The sequence below is a fragment of the Peromyscus californicus genome, unplaced genomic scaffold (assembly GCF_007827085.1).
Source record: "Peromyscus californicus insignis strain IS unplaced genomic scaffold, ASM782708v3 Scaffold_8__1_contigs__length_139910024, whole genome shotgun sequence".
Lineage (NCBI taxonomy): Eukaryota > Metazoa > Chordata > Mammalia > Rodentia > Cricetidae > Peromyscus > Peromyscus californicus.
In genome coordinates this window covers 84,802,702-84,828,219 of record NW_026294606.1, presented here as the reverse complement: position 1 = coordinate 84,828,219, position 25,518 = coordinate 84,802,702, and the positions used below count along the sequence as shown (strand labels likewise).

The 25,518-nt window shown below is 48.6% G+C and overlaps 1 protein-coding gene across 5 annotated transcripts in view; it reads right to left on the bottom strand.

Annotated features, from left to right (window-relative positions):
• Sipa1l2 (signal induced proliferation associated 1 like 2) overlaps window positions 1–25,518 on the bottom strand; it is a 169,932-nt gene that overhangs the window by 21,468 nt on the left and 122,946 nt on the right. For all 5 annotated transcript variants that reach the window (XM_052727791.1, XM_052727790.1, XM_052727792.1 and 2 more), the window contains exons 11-18: window positions 20,748–21,005; window positions 18,984–19,067; window positions 17,172–17,272; window positions 16,643–16,746; window positions 13,975–14,360; window positions 10,629–10,853; window positions 5,580–5,733; window positions 2,184–2,403 (exon numbers count right to left, since the gene is read on the bottom strand). In XM_052727791.1, the coding sequence (XP_052583751.1) occupies window positions 2,184–2,403; window positions 5,580–5,733; window positions 10,629–10,853; window positions 13,975–14,360; window positions 16,643–16,746; window positions 17,172–17,272; window positions 18,984–19,067; window positions 20,748–21,005 (1,532 nt within the window). The remainder of the gene's footprint in view (window positions 1–2,183; window positions 2,404–5,579; window positions 5,734–10,628; window positions 10,854–13,974; window positions 14,361–16,642; window positions 16,747–17,171; window positions 17,273–18,983; window positions 19,068–20,747; window positions 21,006–25,518) is intronic.

The window sequence follows — 25,518 nt, the reverse complement described above, 5'->3', positions numbered from 1 at the left end:
AAACCGTTACACAAGTATCAGAGGTGGTCATGGACCAGGAACTAGCATCTTCCAACTGGATCCTGGATGCTTAAGATTCATGGGCAGCCGGAAGGGAATCAGAGATTTTTGGAGAAGGTAAGTCACTACATGTTATTTCAAGACTTCTTATTTACATCCAGTTACACATTACAGTTTGTACTTCTACTACTACTGCAGAGTTTTGAGCAGTTTAAGGCTCGAGGAGACACATTACCAAATAAGAGTGTTTTATGAGACTGCACTTAATAGCAAGGACATGTAAAGAAGAGACAAGAACATGGTACAAACATCATGCTTCTTTCCTCAGTATGCCTTGATACTGTGGACATGTATGAAGAATCCACAGAAAGTATGGACTATCTATCATTCAGAGATGAGAAAAGGCACGGAGGAACTTCAACTGCTGACGCGAAGAAAGAGGCCAGCATGAATGGCTGCATATTCCAGCTCCAAGACATGACAGGACATCGGGTTTGCTGTAGGTGAGAGGGCAGGAGGGAAATTCAAGAGACGGGCTCTTTAAGGCCATGAAGCTGATCTGTACGATGCTGCGGAGGCAGACACATGCTACTGACCATCTGTGCAGAGCATGTGCAGAGTAGAACCTAAAGCGGGAACTACGGCCGGCTGACAATGATGCATCTGTGGGCTCGACTGTAACCAAAGTGCCACGCTGCCTGTGGTGGGGTGGGGGAGGGCAGTCGCGCACTGATAAGGGAAGAGTCTTCCAGGAGCAGGGAGTGTGTGGAACTACAGTATGTTCTGCTCATCCTATGAAACCCAAAACCTGTTTAAGAAGTGAAGTTGATTATTATTATAATTATTATTATTACTATTTATTTTAAGAAATTGAAGCTAAAAAAAACTATGCATTTTTTTCACAGGCAAACAAAAAGAAGGACTGAATGGAAAACCCAGCAACACAGACCACTTGTACTGTGGGAAATAGAAAAAATAAAGGCATAAAACAGAATTTCAGTAGTTTCAAAAAAGCTTTTAAGAAACACTTATTGGGCCATCCTGAGCTACATGAAGCCCTGTCTCAAAAGAGGATGCATGGTTATGCCATTTAAAGGAACACAGAGGAACGTAATACATGTGTCTGTCTGAACTTTTGTCCTGCCATTGAGAAAGTCAGAGATTTTATAACAGGCAGGGTACCATGCTCCTGAAGAAATACATTATGCACTGCAAAGATGAGGTTCTCTCCAAGCTTGTTGAACATTATTAGGAGCCTTATGTCAGATAACTTGGGATGTTTATATATGCTGCAGCTCGAAAGATGGTTCTTTTTATGATGAAATTTAAAAACCAACCTGAATATAAATTTATGGTAAAACTTATCTTTTCTGTAAAATAGGAATGGGGGCAAGGGTGCAGAAATTAACATTTAAAAAGTATCAAAACCTAACACGCTGAGACTGGGGAGCTGGCTCAGTGGGTACAATGCTTGCTGTGCAAATGTAAGGACTTAAATTGGAACCCTAGTACCCATCCATGTAAAGGACAAACATGCTGATTTACGCTTGTAACCACAGTGCCAGCAGAGGACACAAGCTGATCCCAGGGACGCACTGGCCAGCTAGGACAGCTGAAATGGCAAACTCTGGGTTCAGTAAGATACCCTGTACCACGCCCCCACCCCCAGCCCCCACATACACATACAACACACACACACAGACACTAAAAATTAGAGTTTTAAAATTTGATCTGGCAATCATCAGCTTGACTTGTGACCAGGGTACTGATGTGAGCTGGGGCACAAGGAAATAGAGATGACATGCAGAGGGTCATAAAGCCAGAGCTGGGTCTCCCAATAACCCCCTGCTACCACTTGTTACTAGGACCATGAAAAGGGAGGGCTGGAAGGCTTGACATAACCTGAAACTCACTCCATGCCACTGTGCTTTTTGCAAAAGTTAGGCTTTACACATCGCTTCCTTAAGAGAGAAAGTAAAAACAGTATTTGATAATAGTATCTAATGTAAACCACCTTGCAGTTTTGTTATTTGAAAATGAGTTAAAAGACAGAGAAAATAGTGCCAAACAATTGACATCTAATTCCACATGTGCACTGGGGATATTCAACTTGAAGAGCACACGAACCCACAGGTGTCCCATGTGCCCACCCAGGCAGCCAGGGTGGCCCGGCCTCCACTTACTCCGTAGGCTCCCCATGCTGGGAGCGGGGTGGGTCCTTGGAGGCAGCGTGCTGTGGTAGGGTGGAGTGGTGCTGAACAGAATGTCATTGGGCAGGGCCTGGTCCAGGATGGAGCTTCGAGAACTGGCAAAGGAAGAGCCCCTCCGGTTGCTGCATACACTCTCATCCGACAGTGTTCGGTACAATGACCTCCTTGGAGACAGGTTCCCATAGAACGAAAACTAGGGGTTGAGCAAAGCAAAGGACATTAATAATCTGATGGTGTCAGGAGTAGTGGTACACACCTATAATCCCCAGTACATGGGAAGCTGAGTCGGGGGGACTGTGAGAATTCAAGGCCAGCCTGGGTTACATGGCAAGTTACAAGCAAGTCTAGGCTACCATACCAAGACCATCTCAAAACCTAATGAAACACCCATAATACATATGTAGTTAGAGTTGTCTGACTGTGCTATGGGAGTGGCTTCCTCGAGTCTTGTATCGTGCCTAGACTTCAGAGTTCCCTCCTCTGACATTCTGTGAAATACTAGTACAAATTAGATACATACAGCTTTACTAATTCTGGAATGTTAAATGGAACCGTAGAGAGGCAAGTGCTCCTGGTAATAAACAAGGTTGCCATTTCAGACAACTAATATTCACAAAAGCACACACTGTGGCTTGATGGTAATTGGAAATGACTACATTTTAATATTAGGCAGTTGACAGTAAGGAGGTTCAACTGAGTCTAACTCAACTAATTCTGAACTCTGACATTTGCTGAGCCATATAAACAGGCTCAGGAAAAGTAGTTTAAAACCAGTAAATTCTACTGTCCATTTAAACATTATCACTTGCAAAAGTCTATTATAACTGTTGGAATCTGAATTACAATCCATGGGACAAAACTACTATGTTTTGTCAACTGACATAGTCTAGAATCACTGGGAAGAGTGTCTCAAATGTCTACCCTGGGTTGGCCTGTGGGAGTGTCTGTGGGAGGTTGTCTTAAACTAAGTGATAAGGGAAGACCCAGCCCACTGTGGGCGGCACCATTCCCTAGGCACGGGCTCCTGAACTGTATGCAGTAGAGTGGAGACCCTGAGCTGTGCACAAGCAAGCACACATGCACCCACTTCCATTTGTTCTTGTCTGTGGATGTGATGTGACCAGCTAGCTGTCTGAAGCTCCTGCCTTGACTTCTACACATTTATGGGCTGTAATCTGAAACTGCAAGATGAAATAAATCCTTTTCTCTTCTCGGTTGCTTTCTTTAAAAAAAATAATAACCACAAGAGAAATGAAAGTAGGACAACCAACTTTAAGGAAACCACTAACATCACTGTGTGTTAGCTCTCAGACACAGTAAAACAAATCCCAACTAAAGCAAGGACTCACAAAAAGTCAGCCCGATCTCAATCTCCATGGCTTCCTTGGCATACTGAACCACTTTCCTCTCATGTAAATACCATTTCTAGAACACTCATTTCTAATGCAGAAAGAAGTGGACATTAACATTTCTGGACGTGGCAAGGAGGCTAGAAATCTCTTTATTGCCCATGTTCTCTTCACTCTGTCTGGTCTTTCCAGTGAAGAATGCAACTGGTATGTGTGAACTGTAACGCTCACTTGTACTGGGAAAAGGAAGTGATTATCTTTGAAGAAAACACACACATCAGGCACGAGTTCACCCATTCTGAGATGCTGCATGCTGTGGAGTCACCTGCCCTTGAACCCAAGCACATACAGTTCCCTAACTGGGATCTGACACAAGCTTGAAGAACAAGGCTCATCGTGAGGCACTCTGGTGGGATTCCCTTTTCATACCCCCTGCAAGTTCTTTACAGCTGAGTGCAGGCGCTAACATGAAAGCGGATGGGAACGGGGAGGGGGAGGGGAGGGCCTAATGGTGCTGCTCTGGGAACACAAGACAGCTAACTGTGCTGTTCACAGTGGGAAGTGCTCACGGCCATCCCAGGAAATGCCTCACTTTCCCACTTAACCCAAAGAAGCCTGGATTACAAGTGAGAGAGGGGTTCTCCTCTAGTTCCAAAACTAGTTGAGTGTCTGCTTCACATTCCCCCAGCCGGGCCTCAGTTACTGCAAAAAGAAGTGACCGGCGAAACTTAGTTAGGCTCTTTTAATACTTTGCATTATTTTAAGAACTGTTTTGTTGCATTCATTTATTTATTGTGTGTAGGGCTCCTATCTGCCATGGTACATAGGTGGAGGTCAGAGGATAACTTGGGGGAGCCCACCTTCCCTTCCACCATGTGGGTCCTAGGGACAGAACTGAGGTCACCAGGCTCAGCAGCAAGTACCTTTAATTGCTAAGCCACCTTGGTAGCTCCTATTTTACATTATTTTAAAAAGTGGCTTCTGTCTCTCTCTCTCTCTCTCTTTCTCTCTCTCTCTCTGTGTGTGTGTGTGTGTGTGTGTGTGTGTGTGTGAGAGAGAGAGAGAGAGAGAGAGAGAGAGAGAGAGAGAGAGAGAGAGAGAGAGAGAGAGAGGAGAGGAGAGAGAGAGAGAGAGAGAAAGAGAATGAACGAACTTGGGGAGAGCAAATCAAAGACCAGCGCATTCTTTTCTTAAGAACGTGCTGCTGAGCATGAGGATGAGAAAGTACTGTCTCTCCGAGGCTTGCAGCTCTGGTAGAATACAAGGTTTGGTAGACGGGGTTGCAATTTAACCCCCACCCACTGCTGGAACAGACGGCCTCCCAGCAAGACCTGGGCAGAGTACAGACTGGAGGTCCTGGGTGAGTTAAGCAGTGTGGCTGAGGTTTGACTTCCAGCTGTCTAGGCACTGTGTTAGGTTCCTATGTATCATTTCCTAGCATAGTTATTGTCCTAACTTTTTTTTTTTTTTAACATCAGCACACAAAGGCCACTTGCATATGTTCATGTAGCAGGTCATAGCTGGAGCTAAGATCTTAGGGGAGCCTGCCTGGCTTTCAGAGCACCTTCAAGAACACCATGCTCCCCACCTTAGCCTCCTCGGCTTACTTGCCCTGAAGGAATTGCAGAGCTGGGCTGCAGCTCTTGCCTAGAGTGTGCAAAGCCCTGGAGTTCCTCCATCCTCAGTACTAAAATGAAAACAAAGCAAAAGCAAAACAAAAACCAAGCCTGGGTGGTGGTGGCACACATCCTTAATCCCAGCACTCAAGAGGCAGAGGCAGGCGGATCTCTGAGTTGTAGGCCAGCCTGGTCTATAGAGCAAGTTCCAGGACAGCCAGGGCTACACAGAGAAACCCTGTCTTGTAAAAAAAAAAAAAAAAAAAAAAAAAAAAAATCCCAAACCCAAACCTGACAACTGTGGCAGTGGCAATGGCCACTCTGTCCTGGACTGTTGGTGGGACCACAGAAAAGCTTGTGGAGAGAGGTACCACGAGCACCCCGCAGCCCTCACGGTCACTCACCTTCCGTCTTCCCTCCTCCACTAAGGGGCTGTCAGGAAGCATCAACTTCAGAAAGTCATCTTTGGATAAGACATGCTGAGTTTCCGAAACAGCGTCTCCCACCACTGCCGGATGCTGAGTGGCTGTGGACATCATGTCCATCTCGCCATATATCCTGATGGAATAAACCAGAATATAGGTTCAGAGGAGCTGCGGCCTACCTAGGAGACACCTGTTGGTGGTCAGATGAAGGTCCAGGAAACGTTTGAAGACTGAGGAGACAGTCCAGTATGAGGACCTGAGTTCAATCTCCCAGAACCCAGATTGAAAAAAGTCAGGTATGGTGGTATTCTTGGCACTGGGAAGGCAGAGCAAGCAGACCCATAGGGGCTCACTGGTCAGCCATCTTGGTAGCTCCTAATCAGCAAGCTCCGGGCCAGTGACAGATACTGTCTCAAAAACCACAGTGGGGCCGGGTCGTGATGGCCCACACCTTTAATCCCAGCACTCCAGAGGCAAAGTCAGGCAGATCTCTGTGAGTTCGAGGCCAGCCTGGTCTACAGCGTGAGTTCTAGGACAGCCAGAGCTGTTACACAGAGAAACCATCTTGACAGACAAACAAACAAACAAACAATCACAGTGGTGGGTAGAGCCTGAGGCATATCAGCCAAGGTTATTCTCTGATACACATACACACACACACACACACACACACACACACACACACACACACACGAACACAGGGGGGTTCTCAGCTCTGACAATTCACTGTAGTTGTGTGTATGTGCCATCCCCACATCATCTCACATCTGAAATGAGCTTAAATATAGTTAGATTTCTGAATAATTCAGAGACAACTCAGATCTACTAAGCCCAAGATGAAAACACTACCAACTTTAAAACAAGGCACACTTCACTCCTAAACTGTGTCAGAAAGCAGCTTCCATAATCCTGAGACACGGTTAGGAACTGTAGCCACATGCACCCTCCCTGAGGCCGGACAGCAGGACCCCAGGGCTGCCAAAGAGAGAAGGCTGCCCCAGGTGGCCTGGGTTTAAGAGAAAATGGCTGAGGCATGAGCTAAGCAGGTTTTATTATTGGTGACTTAACAAAGCTGTTTGGATAAATAAAGCCACTGTCTTCCTTAATTACAAGGATATGAAGATGTATGTATAAGCTACAAAAGCCTGCCATGTTGAATTACTGTGTTCACGTCCTTCCCATGAGAGACTGGGGAGTTACTTTGGAAAGGTCTGTGGTCAAAACATGATCTGAGCAGCCAGACACTCGCGGGAACTCGGGATAATCAGGCTGGATGATCTGTGCTGCACAACTGTAAACATAAGGCTCAGGAACTGGCTGCCCACAGCAGAGAACTACAGAGGGTGACCCTCAGGTCAGTGTAGCATTGATATGCCTGTTTCAATGAAATGCTACCTCATCACAGTGAGACGGCTCATTGGGGAGTGAGACATACCAGGGCCTGTTCATAGTGAACTAGGCCTTCTGGGAAACTCTCTGTGGCTTTCTGCTTGTCCTTCCCCACCCTGAAGTTCAGGTGATGCTGACAATGTGAACAGACGGGCTGGGACAATAGCTCTCCAGACCTTTCAGATGTGACCGGAGAGGGACCAGGCTTGTGTGATGACAGGGCATGAGAAGGGGGCCACCAGAACCCCAAAACCTTGGGGACTTTTGCAGATGGGCCTTCTAGGGAGAGAGCCACACATGGCTTTTAGGAACAGCATGTCCAAGAAGTACTTGACTCTGGGTCCCAATACTAGGGCTGGGAAGTGCTCAAGATCATCAGGCCCTATTTGATTTGGGGGAGACACAGAAAAACCCCCAGGTTTCACCAACAGCTGCAGTGTGGAGAAACCAAACCAAACCAAACCATGATCATACAGCTTACAGAGAATGCTTCTAGCTTCCATGGGTAAGAATCACCAGCACTCGCTGCTAAACTAATTCTGGAAAAATGTGTTTAACTATGTGCCATAAACATGCTCCAAAGGTTTATTCTGTGCTGGTCACTGTGACTATACAGGGACCCCGGATGACCCCTAGTCCAAATGTATAGACATATATGCATGTAGGAAGTATACAGAAGGTGCAAAGAAGAGCCCACCTGGGCGGAGCTGGCCAGGTAGGGGCTCAGAAGGCTGTTTGGCAGGAAGCAGGGCCACACTCAGGTACCAGGCACAATTGCTCCTCTGCTTATATTATTTTTAAAAACAGGATACTTTGGGTGAAAGCCATCACAGAAGGCTCTATAGCACAATTTTAAAGTAACTAGTGGTCTCCCTCGCTTCCTCCCTTCCTTTCTGGTGGTGTATGCATGTCTATGCAGCATTTGTGTGTGTGAAGGTTTAGGTCAGACGCTGATACTGAGATGTCTTTTTCTGTAGCTCCCCCATCTTAGTTTTTGAGACAGGATCTCCTGCTGAACCCGAAGCTCACTGTTTTGCCTGGGGATCCCTGGGAACACCTGTCTTCACTTGTCAGAGCTGGGGTTACAGGTGAATGCTACCACTCCTACCTCTTACATAGGCGTGGGAGTCCAGCAAGAACCTCATTCGCTGAGCCATCTCCCAGGCCCACTGGTAATTTCGGAGCTATGAACTTCTCCCAAAGAAAGCAAACTGAGGTTTGATGTTATGCACAATGGGGATACTGCCAGTGCTTAATTCACAGCGGTGCTAGCCCCGTGGCTGTCTGGCAGCTTCCTGAATGGTTCTTACAGAGACCTGGTAGGTGGTACTCTGACAAGACTCAAAATCCAGCCTTGCAGTCCTGTCTGGCTGTCTTTCCTTAGAACCTGGGGGATGTGCCTTCAGCAATTATTCCTGACAAGTGAACACATACTTGGGGCTGGAGTCCTACACTGACACAATCACCTGACATATCCACTCTGGGCTCAAGTCCTAGGAAGTGGGGGCAGGATGAACGGCCTCCACAGGCCCTCCCTCTAACACATGCCCGAGCATACACATGGGAGAATGCCACTTGCCCCATACCATCGGGCCAGGGAGACTTCTTAGGCGAGGGGCTGCAGCAGGGACATGCTGGGCCCCACCTAGTATGTGTGGAGTTGTTCCCCAGGGATGCCAACTCCCTACCCTCAACACTCCTGTATGGCCCCTTTCCCTTGAAGTCAGTATGGGCCTACTCATAAACACACACAGAACCTGTACCACACCCACTGGGGCTCCAACAATGCTTTCTGGAATTTATAAAAGGCTTGGGTTGAATTTCATGAAGTACTCAGAAGATATATGACAGAACACCCATGCATGACAGAATACCCATACGGTTTCCTAACATTAGCAGTTAGTTGTGTGAAAGGTACAGTAGAAATGCCCTTCTCAAACATTTTGCAACAAATAGACAGGATTCTCTCTATTCCAGGATTCCAGGGACAATTTAAGCACTACCACAAGGGTCAACTTAAAAACTATAGGCATGACAGTTGGTTTAATATGGGATCATTTTATCAGACGTCAGTGCTAGTTCACAAACCAAACCTTGACTCTGAAGTGTCTCCTTTAAGAGTCTCTGCACCCTCCCATAAGCTGTGCATTCACAGGCACACCCAGCCCATGCCTACACCATGGCAAGCTCACAGAGCAGAGCACACGATTCAGATCTTATGACACACAGTTTCTTAGGCTTCTTGGATGTTGTCAAACCTTCAGTTTTTCCTCCTTTTACACACACAAAGTATTCTCCCCCACCTGCCCATCAAAGCTCAAGAGTCCTACAAAACAATCAGGTAAAGTGTTTTTGCTTTTATGTTTTCTGACTGTGGAACTCATGTTGCCCTTGGCCTTGAGCTACCACAGAGTCTATGCCCGCACCATGGCCAGCTGTTACCATGACTCCACTGCAGGCAGGTTTTTGGATATAGAATCAAAGACAACAGAGTTTACATTTTTTTTTTTTTTAACATATAAAAGTCAAGGGCTGGAGAGACGGAGAGCTGGCTCATCAAAGGGCTTGCCATCTCAAAGTGCAAGCTGGACAGTCTGAGTCAATCCCAGGAACCCTGACAGTGGACCGAGAGAACCAACTCCACAGCGCTGTTCTCTGACCTCTAGCCACACGCCATGGCACCCCTCTCCACATCATCGTCACCGTCACCATCATCACCATCATCAAATGAAGACTTCAAAGAGAGGAGCACAGATGCCAACATTGAAAGAGTTCAGAACAGAGGCTGGGAAATGGAGATGGTTCAGTGGGTAAAACGTTTGCCTTGTAAGCGCATGAACTTGAACTCCACCCCCAGCACCCAGGTAAGAAGCTGAACAAGGTGATCTGCACTTGTAATCCCTGTGTTGGAGAAGTGGAGACAGGAGGATCACTGGGGCTCAAGGGCTGGCCAGTCTCACCTACATGGTGAGTTCCAGGTCAATGACAGGCCCTGTCTCGAAGAAGGTAGATGGTGCCTGAAGAATATCATCAGAAGTCGCCCTCTGGATTCCACACGACTGTGTACAAATGTGCACGTGCACGCACACACACACTGTGCTGGCTGGTTTTATGTCAACTTGACACAAGCTATAGTCATCTGAGAGGGGGGAACTTCGACCGAGAAAATGCCTCTATAAGATCAGGACTGTAGAGCATTTTTTTAATTAGTGATTGGTGGGGAGGGTAGACCCACTGTGGTTGGGGTCAACCCTGGGCTGATGATCCTGGGTTCTATGAGAAAGCAGGCTGAGTAAGTCACGAGGAGCAAGCCAATAAGCAGCACCCCTCCATGGCCTCTGCCTCAGCTCCTGCCTCCAGGTGCCTGCCCTGTGTGAGTTCCTGTCCTGACCTCCTATAAGCCAAATAAACCCTCCCCTCCCCAACTTGCTTTGGTCATGGTGCTTTATCAGCAACAGTAACCTTTACTAGGACAGACAGACACACACACACACACACACACACACACACACACACACACACACACACACACGAGTTTGAAACAAACATTTCTTGGTTGCCCTTTTCTAGAAACTGTGCTTCCTATAGTAGGAAGGGAGTAAGGGAATGCAGTTGTCAATGTAACAGGAAGCCACTTACCTCGGGCATTCAGTGACTTCAGGTTCCTCAGGTGGTGGGCTGCCTTCTGACTTTTTCCAGCCAATGACATACTTGTTTGCTCCCCCTTGTCTGTGGTAAGGCTTTGCCACAGCCCCGGGAACCTGCTGACCGCTGTTGTGAGAAACGATGTAGACTTTGGAGCTGTCCAGAGACCCAGTGCTTTTGGAGCAGTGAGCAGAGGGGCTTCCTGAATGGTGAGAGCCACTGCGCAAAGAGACAAAGCAGTGACTGTGGTCAGAGCTGGCCCTGGGCTGGGAAGGCAGGGCAACCTCTCTACCACACATCTTGCTGGGTGCGAAGCCCCCCGTACAGAGGCTCCCCACATTCACATGTGGGCTCTCTTCTGGCAGGAACAACATGAGAAACACAACTGTGTGGGGTGGTGGTGGCACAGCCTTTAATCTCAGAACTCAGAAGGCAGAGCCAGGCAGACCTCTGTGAGTTCGAGGCCAGCCTGGTCTACAGAGCGAGGTCCAGGACAGGCACCAAAACTACACAGAGAAACCCTGTCTTTAAAAAAACAAAAACCCAAACCCCAAACTACAACAAAAGAAATAGAACTGGAGGGAAATACTACAGCGAAAGACAGGCAGGCAGGTAGCAGGGCCGCTCAGGGCCTAAAATTCCACCTCAGATGTCTGTGCCTTTAGTCTCATTATAGGTAGAAAAACCTAAGGCCAATGAGGAGCTTCAACCAGCTCCTCATGGACTTTCTAACCTCCTCACCTATCATATTAATAGATGAGGTATTTGAGAAAATCCCTTCGACCCCCTCTTCCTCTACCTATGAAAGGCATGCGCTCTGAAGGCAGTGTCCAAGGAGATCTCACTTGGCAGGAACACAGAATTCGCTGCCATACAGAGTCCCCGAGGGTCTCCTGACTCCTGACACCCCGTTTCTTACAGGTGTTCTGAACTTTGAAAAGATGTTACAGGGCTGTAAGACCCCAGGGTAGCTTTTATAGAATGGCCAACTTTTATCGGCTCCTGAGAAGAGGGTGGGAATCATCTAGGGAGTAGAATTCATGTGATCCCTGAATACAATGTCATCTAGCACTGAACTTACTTTCTTAAACAGAACCGGTTAAAAGCAGTCAGAATGTCTACTTGGCACACAACCCCCACACCTTGGGGTTTGTGTTCCCTTGGCCCTGGAAACCAGGAGCCGGTTCTGGGCTTCACTCCCATCCCTTGCCGTGGTGACTGTCACCACTGCTCAGCAGCCCACCCCCAGCAGAGGCTCCAGCTGTCCTAAGCAGGGCCACCCTCAGCCATGGTACTTCAAAGCCAAGGACAGGTGAGAAGACATGTGGGTAGGGCGATGTGATTTTAACTTGTTAACTTGACTAGATCTGGACTCTCCGAGGCGACAGGTGTGCCTGAGGGTTGTTGAAGACCCACCCTCAATGTGGCCAGTACCATCCCACAGACTGTGTTCTGGACTGATTAAAAATGAGAAAGTGAGCTGAGCACCAGCGTTTGTCTGCTTCTGGACTGCAGAGGCAATGTGACAGGGGCTTTGTTCTTATGTCACAATCCCCCCCACCATGATGGACCGTACCCCTCAAACCACGAGACAAAATCAACCCCTCTTCTTAAGTGGCCTCTGTTACGGACTTTATCACAGCAAGGAGAAAAGAAACTAGCAGCACAGGGCCTTCTCAGGGAGACTTGTGCCTTCTGAATACACCAGAAAGAGCCCTTCTCACCCGGGAACAGCAATGACCAGGGCCTGCAGGTGGCAATCAGTTTTAGCCATGAGGAAAATGCTCACAGTCTGAAAGGCTGTCACATGGAGGCTAAATACAGGGAATCCAGTGTCAGGCAATGCCACTTGGCCAAGCAGAGCCTCAACAGTTCAAGACGTTGGGGTTACATGAGGCAAAGTGACACAGAAAGTCTCCCTTGGTTAGTTAAATGAACCGATGAGGGTGTCCTTTACCCCACTATACACAGCACTTATGGGAGCCACTGTCCTTCAGTAATGTCCAAGGGAGGGCGGGGGAGCTCTGGGGAAGACTCTGTGAGCACTGCTCAGGAGCACAGGCCTGTTGAGAGCTTGCAGGCACCACCTCCTGGACATGCCTATCAGTCCTAGTCCTAAGACTGTCCCATTATGGTCTGTCCAGTCCTGCTCTGTGGCTGGAAGCTCTGAGAAGCCAGGGGGTGACCCAGAGCCCAGTGCAAATGTCGGTGGAAGTCACACTGCCTGATTAAATCCCAGCCACAGACACAAGGACACACACGTTCTTCTCTGAGTCTTTGAAGAGAATGCAGACATCTAAGATTATAAGTTTTTAAACCAATATATAGATGCCTGTCAAGCAGGAATACAAAACTACACACAGGCATGTATTCTCCATCTATATTTAGAATATAATTCCCTTATATTTAGCTCCCCCTTACCCCCAGCACTGAGCTATTCACCACAGCCTCGAGCTATTTCACAAACAAATCAATTAATTTTCAACCAGAATCTCACTAAAATGTCCAAGCTGACCTTTAACTGACTATATGTCCCAGACTAGCCTTGATTAGCCTGAGTATTATAGGCCTGCACCATCAAGCCCAGTCAGCTAACTCTTCATTTAAAAATCCCAACGGGGTGCTGGAAAGACGGCTCAGCATTTAAGCATGTTTACTGCTCTTCCAGAAGATCTGAGTTTGGTTCCCAGCACCCACACCAGATGGCTTACAACTGCCTATAACTCCAGCTCAAGAGGATCCAACTCCCTTTTCTGGCCTCTGTGGCCACTACACTATGTGCACATACTCATACGTAGACCCCAAACCAAAATTCCAGCTGTATATTAATAGTCACACAAGAAACCTCAAGTCTGGCCTGTCATCAGGCTTCAGGGGCAGGGATGGTTTGCTGGTGCTCACAAGGGGGTGGTGTGGGTTCCGGATGAGGAGTCTACTGCTCTGCCTTCCCTTTCCCAGGGTCCCCTACTGTTTTCTGACAGACACGGTGAGATGATGTTGTATCTATAAATGAGTTATGCTGTCTTCACAGCTAACCTGAGATACAGGTGGCCTGCGGGGTGGACATGGCTGATAAACACTGAAGATTATCCAGCTTGCAGCTCTTATCAGAAGATATCAGGGTCACAGGCTGAGCTGGGAGAGAGAAGTGACATGACCCTCAAATTTAAAGGGAGAATAAGATCACTAGGACATGACTAAACATGTATGCCTCCATAACAGAGTTTTGGAGGCAAAAGCTCCCTGGGAGGTCAGTCGGGTCGTCAGCAGAAGCCAGCTTCAGGCCCCATCCTTACTGCTCCAGGCAGGGGCAGGTACAGCATGGCCCATGTTGGCTCACCTGGAGTGAGACGAGATCTCACTGAGGTCACCCATGCTGCCCTCCGCAGCACTGGTGGAGATGGCAGAGGCATAGCCATGCAGGGTATACATCTTGGCAGGTTCATCATCGGCTCCTGAGACATCAGCAGCGTCGACCCACTGCTCGGCTCGGCTGTGGATCAGGGACCTGCTGCCCGTCAGATGCACGGGGCCAAGGATGGTGGCTGGCATGCACGGCGTGGTGTCGATGCCACTGTCCGTGGAGGCGCCTTTGATGTAGGTCAGTCCCAGCAGCTCAGGGTCCATCAGGTCCCCTGACCCAAAATGCTTGTCATCGCTGTTGCTGGATGTGTTACTGGAGAGAGTGTTGCTGCTGGAGTGACTGGAGCAGCTCTTATCCCCGATCTGGAGAAGAGGACAGACAGACAATGGCCTTTGGGTAAACCCCTAGGCACTGCCCTCCCCAAACACTAGGCTACAGCCAGGGCCTGGGTTGAATTCTGTGTGCTCCTGGTGCTGTCAACAGAAACATGGCTTTTCTCCACAATACCCTAGTCGTGTGTGTGTGTGTGTGTGTGTGTGTGTGTGTGTGTATAATAGTGGTCAGCCTCCCTTTTGTTTCCCAGGATGCCAGTCTATTTTCTTTTAGAGACAGCGTCTCTGACTTTGGGACCTGCCTGTTTCTGCCTCCCCAGGGCTGGGATTACCAGTGTACATCACCACACCTGGTTTGAAATGGGTGCTAGGGACTGAACTCAGCTTCTCATGTTCACACAGCAGCTACTTTACCCACTGAGTCCTCTCTAGTCCACCAGCCTGACCTCACGCAGGGCTCCTGCCTCCTGCCTCCTGCCGTCACTGTCATGAGCTCAGCATGCTCTCTTTGGTCAACCACAGGGGTGTAACACACAAAAGTAGGGTCACACATCACTGAGAAGGATTATATAGACTGGGAAGGATGTAAAAATTAGGTAGAGGAGATCAGGCATTTACATTTACAGCCATTTACAGTCAATACAGCATTTCTCTTAAAAGTTCCAATGCCAGCTCAAGTTTGGGGAAGGAGAGCCAGGTTTGAGTTATAATGGTAAAACAGCTGGTTAGACCCTGGAAGCTTTGTGAGCTTACAGTGCCATATGGTTCTTGTGCAGAGAAGCGCTCTGAAGCTATGAAGTACCCTGCAAACAAGCATGTAGGCTCTTGGGAGGCTAAAGCCGAATGATGTCCCAAGAGAGGAGATTCCAGAATACACCTGTTTGAAAAGCACTCCATGCTTTGGGTCTCCGGAAGACCAATGGCAAACACAACAGAAGACAGGTCTCCTTCTGTCCACTGTGCTCAGACCGACTCAGCTCTTGTCACAGCCCGAGAACCAGCAGGACCAGGGCTTTGGAGCCAGGACAATGTACCCTACCCAGGCATTTCCAAGGGGTGTGGCCATCTCTCTTTTCCTTCCAGCCTACTGGACCCTTATGTAAATCCTGGCCCTTAGGTTTGACCCTGGTCCTTCCACACTCTGTCTCCTTCTGACAAGAGCCATAGAGGTAGAAGTGAGTGGACTTGGGAAGTGACTCAACGCCAGGTCAGAGCTGTGGCTGTAGAAGAAATGCTGCATGTGGTTAAGGAAACTGTAATCCTCGCTGCTGACATGCCAAGGAGAGGGAGGAGCATTACCCAGAAGTCTGTAGGTTCCTTTCACCTGCACATTTTCAAAATGTACACAGGCAGCTCCTTTGTACTAGGTCTCACTGAAAGCTGTTTTCAAGTCAAGTCTCCTCTGAACTCGCCTTGTAGAGGCTACACAAGTCAGTGTATGGGAACAGCAAGGAATGTGTGGTCAGCGGACTGCTAGCACCACGTCACTCACTGTCAGCAGGCAGCTATGGTTACGGGACATCTCAGTGACATCAGCAGAGGGATCTCACTGCAGTTCCCCTGGCCATAGACCTGTCTCCGTTTCCACTATTGCACTATCCCATTAAGTGGCTAATGACGAACTAATTAAAGCTAGGGACAGGATTCAACACTATCACCTGGGACACTGAGACTCAGAGGGTTGATGCACATGTTGGCTTTGCCAGTAATCTGCTGTACGGCCTTTCTGTGAGTTCCTTCACAAACTGGGGAAATACAAACACAACTTTCTCATTTGCTTTTACTTTCTATCCTTGTCTATGAAGTGTCCTGTGTGGTGAACAACACGCGCTTGATCACTGCCACAGGTGTGCCACCTACTGTGTGCTGGAAGGTGTTCATGTTCTCAATCACTGCCACAGGGGGGCTGCCTGCCCTACTGTGGACTGGGATACACCCCACTGTACTGAGCATCACATGTGGGCACATGCGGGCCAACTGTGTGCTGGGGCATGTCCCATGCCCCCATGTGCTGCTGGCAAGCATGCCACTCTACTGTGTGAGGTATATAACCTATGTTCTTGGGTAACACACACACACACACACACACACACACACACACACACACACACACACACACACACGGTGCCATACTGTGTGCTGAGCTGCACCTCACACTTTCAAGCACGGAACCACCATATGCAGTCCTACTGTGCACTGCGCTGCATCCTATGTTCTTGAGCACTGTGGACAAGTATGATTTACCACCCGCTATGTGCTGACATACATCAGTCCTGGCTAGAAGAGTGACTGGCCATATGCAAACGACTTACATGAGACAGCTTGTTGGGGGAGTCTTTGCAGCTTCCATCCTTCTGCAGGGCTCTTTCCTTATAGGCACTCAGGACTTTGGAAGGTGGGCCATGCCATTTGGTTTCTGTGACACAAAGAGAGTTGAACCCCCAATTTCCAATGTTCGTAAGAGGAAGAAAAACAGGAATCTAACAGATAGTTTGGAACAATCAGGCAGGAAAAGGAGGTTACAACTTCCCAGGTTACTAATGGAGACACACGAGCCAGCAAAACCACCACCACAGAGGGATCTATTTCTACAGGCATTATAACCATAATCATCTGAAGCCACACTACAGCCACAGGCACCCCAGAACCACTCAGTCACCCCAGAACCAACCGGCCACCCACAGGCACTGCCTCCCATGCTGGGACAATCAGCCAAGCTCTCTGGCCTAGCTCACAGAGGAGCTTATTGAATATGGCTAACAAGTGAATTGTGGGTACAGTGGGAAGAAGTGCAAGTCAAGAGTAGCCTTGGAGGTCGGTTCCCGGGGGGTTCTGTGTTACCTGGAAGCCTGCCTCCTTCTATGATGTCCTCATGCTCCCTGGCTCCATCACACTCCCCAGGGCCTGGGCCCTGGTGCTCCAGCAGGAGAGGGGATGGGCACCTGCAAAGAAAGAGTCCAGCTGTTCTTAAATGACACCACAAGCCGGCAGAGAACGGGGCTGTTGGCTTCAGCAGGGGCCAGGCAACTAAAATAGCTGTTGGTTCCTCTAGAGGCCATGGCTACCTATTGGTGCTCTAGGCCTGAAGCCCTCCTCAGAAACAGTTCCCTAGCCAGTAGAACTGCAGCATCCTGGATGATCTCTCCAGAGAAGATGCTGTTTCACTCGGAGTTGACACAGTGCCTTCCAGACAGGCTTTAACATCTAAAGATACTGTCAGCTGCAAGAGGACGCAGGCTGTCCAGCTCTGTGGAGCACAGTGATCTGTCTTTCTTTTGACTAATGCATGTGGCACCAAGAGATTTGAAAAAATACTTTTTTTTTTTTTTTTTTTTGTATTTCAAGACAGGGTTTCTCTGTGTAGTTTTGGTGCCTGTCCTGGCTCTCACTCTGTGGACCAGGCTGGCCTCAAACTCTCAGAGATCCGCCTGGCTCTGCCTCCTGAGTGCTGGGATTAAAGGCGTGTGCCACCACTGCCCAGCGGGAAAAAAAATGCTTTTAAAGAAAAGAAAATCTAGATTCTACCCAGATGGCCTTTGCCTTACAGAAACCTGTAAAAGGAAGATGAATCTTAGAAGAAAAGGAATTGAAGAAAATGTGTTTGTATTACAGTCTGATTCGTATGGATAGAATCCATGCTGTGGATCTTAAACTACACAAGGGCTTTCCATTCACATGAAAACAAACCACAACACCCTCTGTGTATAGCTTCATTTAGAAAAGGCATTTGACATTTAGCTGTGGAGAGCTCTGTCTACCATCTAAGGTGATGAACCTGTCACCTGGGAAACAAGTGTCCACTTCTAAGCCCAAACTGGACAGCAGAATGCCTGGACTCAAGTTCTTCTCTGCACCTGAAGACAGTACCATGACTGCCTGCAGTCGGGGTCTCCCATGGACAGACATTTTCTGTCCACTCCAGTTTGAGGCCTCCATGGATGGGGGTCTGTTCTGTTCACAAACCACCACAGATGGACTGGAGTCACCACAAAGCACAGCTAGGACATGACTGCTGCAGTATGGTCACTTCAAGAGTCCCACATAAGGTCAGTGTGTCTGACTGTCTGTCTGTCCACAGGGTCTCCAGTTCTAACTACACTGCTGACTCCTGGGATATGACACAAATTACAAGGGCTACTGCCCAGGTGACTTCTCCAACAGGAAGTGAAGATGCTTCAATGATAATCTCATTTCTCTGGCTCTGAGGCGCTGTCTCTTGCTAGCAACTTAAGTAAGGGGGAATTTCTGAGAGTTCTTGCCCACAAAGTCCTCAGCTCTTCACTCTTGTGTTCAGAAGTCATTCCCACGTCACAAAGAAAGCAGGGTTTTAGAAAGACTAGAGAATATCATGTCCACAGAAATGGAGTTTCCTAGCTGGATGTGGTGGCACACGCCCGCTGTCCTAGCACCTGAGAGGCTGACAGAGGTGGACTGTCACACACTAGAAACCAGCTTGGGCTATAATGCAAGACTGATTCAAGAAAAAGAAACGGTGCTTCCTAGCCTGGGCCCGGCACTTACTGCAAGTGCCTGTTACTTCACATTCCCCGGGTGGTCTTCCATGCAACCCCCACACAGGGAATGCTTTTGAACGAATCCCAGGCACAGGCACAGGCTCCCCCGGGGAGACAGAAAAGCAGGAAGGAGTCATACCCATCATAGCCCACTTGTGGTCTCCAGGGTCCACTCCCACCTGGTCCTGGGTCGCTGGATGATGACTGGTTGCTGGGAGAACTTCTGCAAGGGGAGAAAGAACAGCATCAGTGTTGTGGACATCAGACATCGCCAGGCCAGCCCACCTGTCTGACTCGAGCCGGTTACAAACAAATTCGCTGGGTCCGTGACAAAGAGCCAATCAATCACATTGCAATGTGAAATGGAACCAATCATGGACAGAATATCTAAGAACCAGCAACCCATCCCAGGAAGGAGATGTGGTGAGGTGGTGTGGTGAGGTGCTGTCTGAAGATGAAGGCACAATGACAGCTCCAGAGGACAGAAGCAGGGACACAGCTGGAGCATACAGCAGAGCAGCACTCACAGCTGTTACAAGGAGCTTAATGCCAGCCACGTCTGGGTCAGCAGAGAACAAAGCTAGAATTCAGCAAATCCACTGACTTTCACACAGTCACCACATGTAATTCTACAGATCTTCTCCCAAATGTTTGTGAAAACTCACTTGATAGGGAAAATGCTAGCCTGGATTCCCTCTGGAACTGGGTCACTCTGGTTTCCTCTGTGATTCTTGAAACTCTGTTTAATTAAGGGAGGTTCTGCTGACTCCTGCTCAGGTGTTGCTGGCTGTGGGCCTTGCCCTGCAGTCTGGGCGCCTTTAGAACATGGACAGTGGGTTACAAGCCCCATGATCTTCAAGTAATGAGGCTTTGCAGCCCAGATGAGTTAATTAACGTTAAGTTAAAAGACTCCTACACTTCCTGGGAGAATTAGAGGAGGCAGAAAGGGCTACACATTTTGATAATTCTGGTAAATATATCTATAAGTTTACAGTGTGCTGTGCCTGGTTCTAAGCTTCTCACTGATGCTGATATGGTCAGTCCTTAGAAGGGCTGGCCAGCATCTGCAACCTTCTCGTTATCTTCCAGACAAGGGAAGTAGATCAGAGAGGCCCAGGGGACAGTGTATCAGTTAAGTAAGACCCTAGCTCCCAGTGTGTGCTGACAAGTCTACCAGACCAGATCCTGGCAGGGAGCAGCTGTCCAAAGTAAAGACATACATCTCTATGTCACATGGCAGTTTCCAGATAGGCATTACAAACGGAATTCACTGTTTTGCTCTCAAACACAATCTATGCAAGTGAGGTGCTCTGAACTCTCATCACCTTCTCATGTTATTGGATTTAATTTTGAAAGGTGGATTCTTCCATTGAAAAAGCTATTATTGAGCCAGGCCTGATAGCAGGCTTGTAACTTCAGCTGCTCTAAGATGGCAAATTTAGAGCCAGAGTAGGCTCCAGGGTGAGTTAAAGCTAGTCCAGGAACTCAGTGAGACCTTATCATTAGATTCATTTGGGTTCAGCTCACTTGGCTCGAGGTGAGGGAGAGGGGCACCACTTGAAGGCTTACATCCCTGCAGTGGAGAAGTCCCTGTTCACGTTTACGGTTGCTTTACTCATGCTCAAGTGCTCCTAGAAGTGCACTGAGAAGAGCTCTGGGTGTTCGGAGGGCCAGCCACCACAGAGGGCAAAGACCTGGAGAAGACGGCAGGCAGTGGCCCCCGGGGCAGAGGGCATCTGATATTATTATATCAGGAAAAGCCTGGACTCTAAGGGCCACTGTGCCCGAGGATACCTGATTGCCCTGCTTGTCCAAAGCTCACAACAAGCCATCAGAGAACCGGTCAGGCTGCACTTTTAATCTCTGGCCTGAGTTAGTGTCTAAGGAAGGCTGTGGGTATTACCTGGTGCCATCAGGCAGCTTCCTATCAAACGATGTGCTCCGGGGGATGGCGGCCTGGGCCTGTTGGAGCAATGGCTGGCACTGTAGACGGTCAGGTGTGCCTGGCACAGGTGAGGCTCTGGAAACTGGCTGTAGGGCAGGGGTGGGTACACGGTGCCACGTGGTGTTCCTCCTGAAGGGTGTCTTGTACTCGCAGGGTGTGCCCTCACTGTCCAGCTTGTACTCCACCATGGGGATCCGGCAGAGCTCTGAACAACCCCTGTTGAGTCAAGAAGAGGTGGTGGGAAGGTAGCTTCTTGTAGGACCCCAGGAAAGGCCTGCTCACGGCTGAGCAGGTTCTCCCAGCAAGCATACCTGTGCTTGCTGGGGCTTAACTGGATGCCACCTAACATCTACCCCAAGAAGCATCCCTACCCATGGCGACTTTCCCTAGATGCTCCAAGCTGTTCAGCTGCTGTTTGGCTAACAGTCACAGATGGAGGCTCTACAAGGCCCAATTGTGGCTTTCTTCTCTCTGCCAACATACTACAGGCTGGCTGGGGTGGGAAATGCTGCACAGTGGGAAGGACTAGAGCCCTTTGGATGCTGTGGGCTATTGTTAGTTGCTAGGTGTTTTCAAAGACCTTCTGTACTCCTCCAAGTGCTGCCTACTGTCACTGGACATCAAAGCCCAGAGAGGCTGCACACCTGCTCAGGATCACAGAGCAGGGTCATGGCCAGACCCAGGTGCTACAAATGTCCACAGAGCCAGACACAGACACAAGACACTGTGCACCAGGACCCAGATATCAGGGTGAATCGCCCAAATGGCCATGCTGGTCTAGCAGTCAGTAGCTGGAGGCGCTGCCCCTCTCTAGATAGCATAAAATTCCTATGTAGCCTTTGCAAGAGCTGCTCCAGGAATTCACGTCCACCAGCTGATGCTGGAGTAAAGCATGCTGGTTCCTTTCAAAAGCATTGCTGAAGAAGAGCAGGCACTTAGCACCACCCAGGACATGCAGAGGGAGAGCCATCATGCCCTGCACAGCCCAGAGGCTCAGCCAAGAGATGCCAGTATGGCCAACTGACAGAGTGAATGTGGAGGCTTAAGACACAGGGCTGCATAGAAAGCAGGGTCCATGAAAAGTTCAAGCCTAGGCCCTGAGGTCCAAGGGGCAGGGGGCAACCAGAGGGACCTGGAGAATAAGCACAGGGCTCTTCAGTGTTCTGCAGAAAAGGGACTTGGGTGGTGGCACTGGGAAGAATGGGTGGAAAATGGGCAAAGGAGACTCGGCCTTACCACCTCTTACCAAATCCAGCTGCCCCCCAACGCAGAGTGAGGACCACTTTCACCAGAAAGACAACAGACGCCAGTCCCCAGCCCTATGGAGAAGCTCCCTGACCAAGCCAAGGCTCAGAGAACGAGTAGGAGCCTCTGACCCCGACAAACATGATAACTAGGTCTTAAAGTTAAAAAAAAAAAATAGTGGGGACAGATATGAGAAAATTCAAGGTGATCCCAAAATGCTCATCTTTCACCAAAAAGGAGGGAGAAAGGGCAAGGTAGGAAATCAGTAAGAAATACTATCAGAAAAGCCAAAATACCAGAACTAAAAGACACGTCAAACTAGATTGGAAGGCCCACAGGGGACCAAGAGTCAACTCTACATACATCTTTGTGGAATTCAGATCCTGGGTCAAAGGCATGACCTGAGTGAACATGCTAAGAGACCTGGGTGGAGGGCTGGCCAGAGCTCTGCTCTCTACAGCCACGCTGGGAGCTACAAAGGGTAGTAATTCATGGAAGGCTTCTGTTTAACATCCTGGCTGGAAATCATTCCTAGTTGCTCACTAGACCTTGATACTGGCCCAGAGAGAACCACCAAAAAGAATGGCCTGGTTTGTGTCTCAGGAACCTGAGTAGGTGATGGTGCACCCTTGGAGAAGCAGCATGGGTGGGAAAACCCCTCCAAAGACGTACCCCTGTTGTCTTCAGGAGGAGAAGCTCTGAGCATCAGGACCCTCACCTCATTTCTCCCCTGCTGATTCCATCTCCTTCCCCCAAAGCAGTTTGCTTCTTAACCTAGTTCATATCTCTGGATTTTCCGAGTTTGACAGTCAAATATTTAAGTTCAGATTTACACTGGATTGAATTGTTTTATTCTGAGTGAAATCTGAGGAAACATTACAAATTTTACCAAAGGACTTTAGTTCGTGAGTGCTTTGCTATGTATCTAGATTCAACACCTCTCCCCGCCCCTCGAGACTGCCCATTCTTCCACATGGTCAACGACCCAACTGAAAATTACCAAATGGGACATGACAGTCGGAAGGCCCAGGAGCACTCAGAAGGCCCACAGTGTGTCTACTCTCACTGGCTGTGAGGAGCCACCTGGTGTGCAGGGGACCACAGGCTGTGTGTCTCTGTGGCTGTGCCTGCACGTCTGTTCTTCAGTTAGAAGAGGAGAGGAAATGGCAAGGCAGGTGGAGGAGAACAGGGTGGTCTACTTAATTCATGCCTGCGGACTCTAGCTGTCAACAGCACACTATAATTTCACTGGAATCCTGGGAGAAAAACCTTACATAAATGCATACTCACACCTAGAATTTGAGGAGTGTCGTGCATAAGATAGAGTAAGAAAAAGAGCACAATTATGTTTCTCCAAACAACTCAAAGAAAGTCATATGTAAAAGGTTTTTTTAAAATGCCAAAAATCTGCAGGGTTTTTTTTTTTTTTCCCCCCTCAGGCTGGAGAGGAAGCTCAGTCGATGAAGCACTCACTGTGTAAGCATCAGGAGCCAAATTCAATCCCTCAAACCTACACACAGTCCTGGAGGGTGGCATGCACCCGTAATCTCCATGCTAGGGAGGCAGAGACAGGCAGACCCCTAGGGCTCACCGGCCAGCTAGTCTAGCCAAGTCATTGCAGGTTCACTGAGAGACTCTGTCTCAAAAAAAAAATGGTGAAGAGCAACTGAGACCTGACATGGATCTCTGGTTTCCACACACATGTGCATCCACATATACATGTATACCTGCACACATATAAATGTATACACGTGCACACATGTAATGCTATAAAGTGAAACTTTGAGAGCGCTAACTCTAAAGAACAAAGATCTAAAGATTTGCTTGGCTTCCGTGGCTAATATGTTAAACATCACAGACTGTCAACCTTAGCTCTGCTCCACAGGTCTGAGGAAAATCGTTACAGAATGCATATAGAAGAATTGCATGTTAGCCCTCAGAGATCCCCTTGCTTGATGCAGAGGTAGATCCCTGGTTGGCCTGGATGTGAAATGTCCCCACAGGTTCATGTGTTTGAATGCTTGATTCTCCAGGTGGTGGCGCTGTTCAGGGAGGTGGGGCCTAACAGGAGGACATGGATCTCTGGCACAGAGGCCTTGAGTTTGACAGCCCAGGCTCCACTTCCTGCCTACCTCTGCTTCCTATTCTGATGTGAGGAGTCCTAGAGCGTCATGCCATAGTACCTCAGGTGAGCCAAGATGACCCCTTCCTCCCTCAGGATGCACCGATCAGGTAGGGATTCTGTCAGAGTGACAAGAAAGTAACGAATACGTAATGGTCTCCAGAGACATCCTGGGTCCTCTGGATAACCTCTCTTAGATGACTGGAGATGGCATCCCACAAATCTATTTTACCAGGAGTGAAAGGCCAGCTGAGACCCAAACATGGCAAAAAGACCTAACACAAAACGACATTTCTTAAGGGAGAAAAACAAAAGCTCTCCTTCTCTTGAGTGTAAGTGAAACACCTTTCAAGCAGAGCCTGCACTCCTGTTTTCCTGGCACGGTACACATGTTCAGACACCGGTGCACGGCTTCCTTTCCACACACAGAACCCAGTCAACGGAGGGGCGCACACTGCCAGCATCAGGCACACTGCAAGCTTTCTTGCCAACGAGAGACACGAAACTATGCTGGCCAAGGCTGTGGGTGCGATCACTAGCATATCAACACACTGATTTCCTCTGTGCTCTACAACACCCACAGACATCATCAACTTCAGGATCTAATTACCAGGCTAGGGAAGATCAACAGAAACCCCGCTTCTAGGTTAAAAATAAGATGATTTTAACATTTCCCCTCTCTCCAACAACTTTTCTGACTCGAATCTCATCACTATACCCTGAAGGCACATACAATTGTAGGCCATGGTAACTGATGATGTGCTGGACAGAGTGTGGTGCTGCAGGTCTGCGGGAACACACAGTTTCCTGAACTGGAACCTCAGAGAATCTTATATTTTGGTGCTGTATTCTGACAGACAATACTGGTCTCTGAACTCACCACAGCAGACTTCTGGGGTAGTTTCACCCTGCACAGGAGGTGCTTGTTGACTCACTTACTGACTTAACCACCTCAGAGGCACCCCTTCTCTCTAACACTGGGCCTGGCTCTGTCATTTGCTTTTCTCACCGTTGGGACAGATACCTGAACAAAGCAACTTAAAGAAGCCTCCTCAAGCTGTGTCTTCGAGGCAACTCCACAGCCTGTCGAGTTGACAATCTTAACACTACCCTAGAGAAGATGCCTTGGGTCTACAGTGGCCCCATCTAGCCAAGAGGCGATGTCTGCTCCTGCTCACAGGTAATAGATACCCACGTTGACTGCCAATGTACATACACCATGGCTGCAGGTCCTAGTGTGTCTTTTTCCAGGAGCTACTAAGAGACTCTCTGGAAGCAAAGCAGACCCCTTTAAATAAATTACCTGCTTCTGTTATATTATTCATTTTGTACAAGAACCCTTTCAGAGCCCTGGGGATTAAG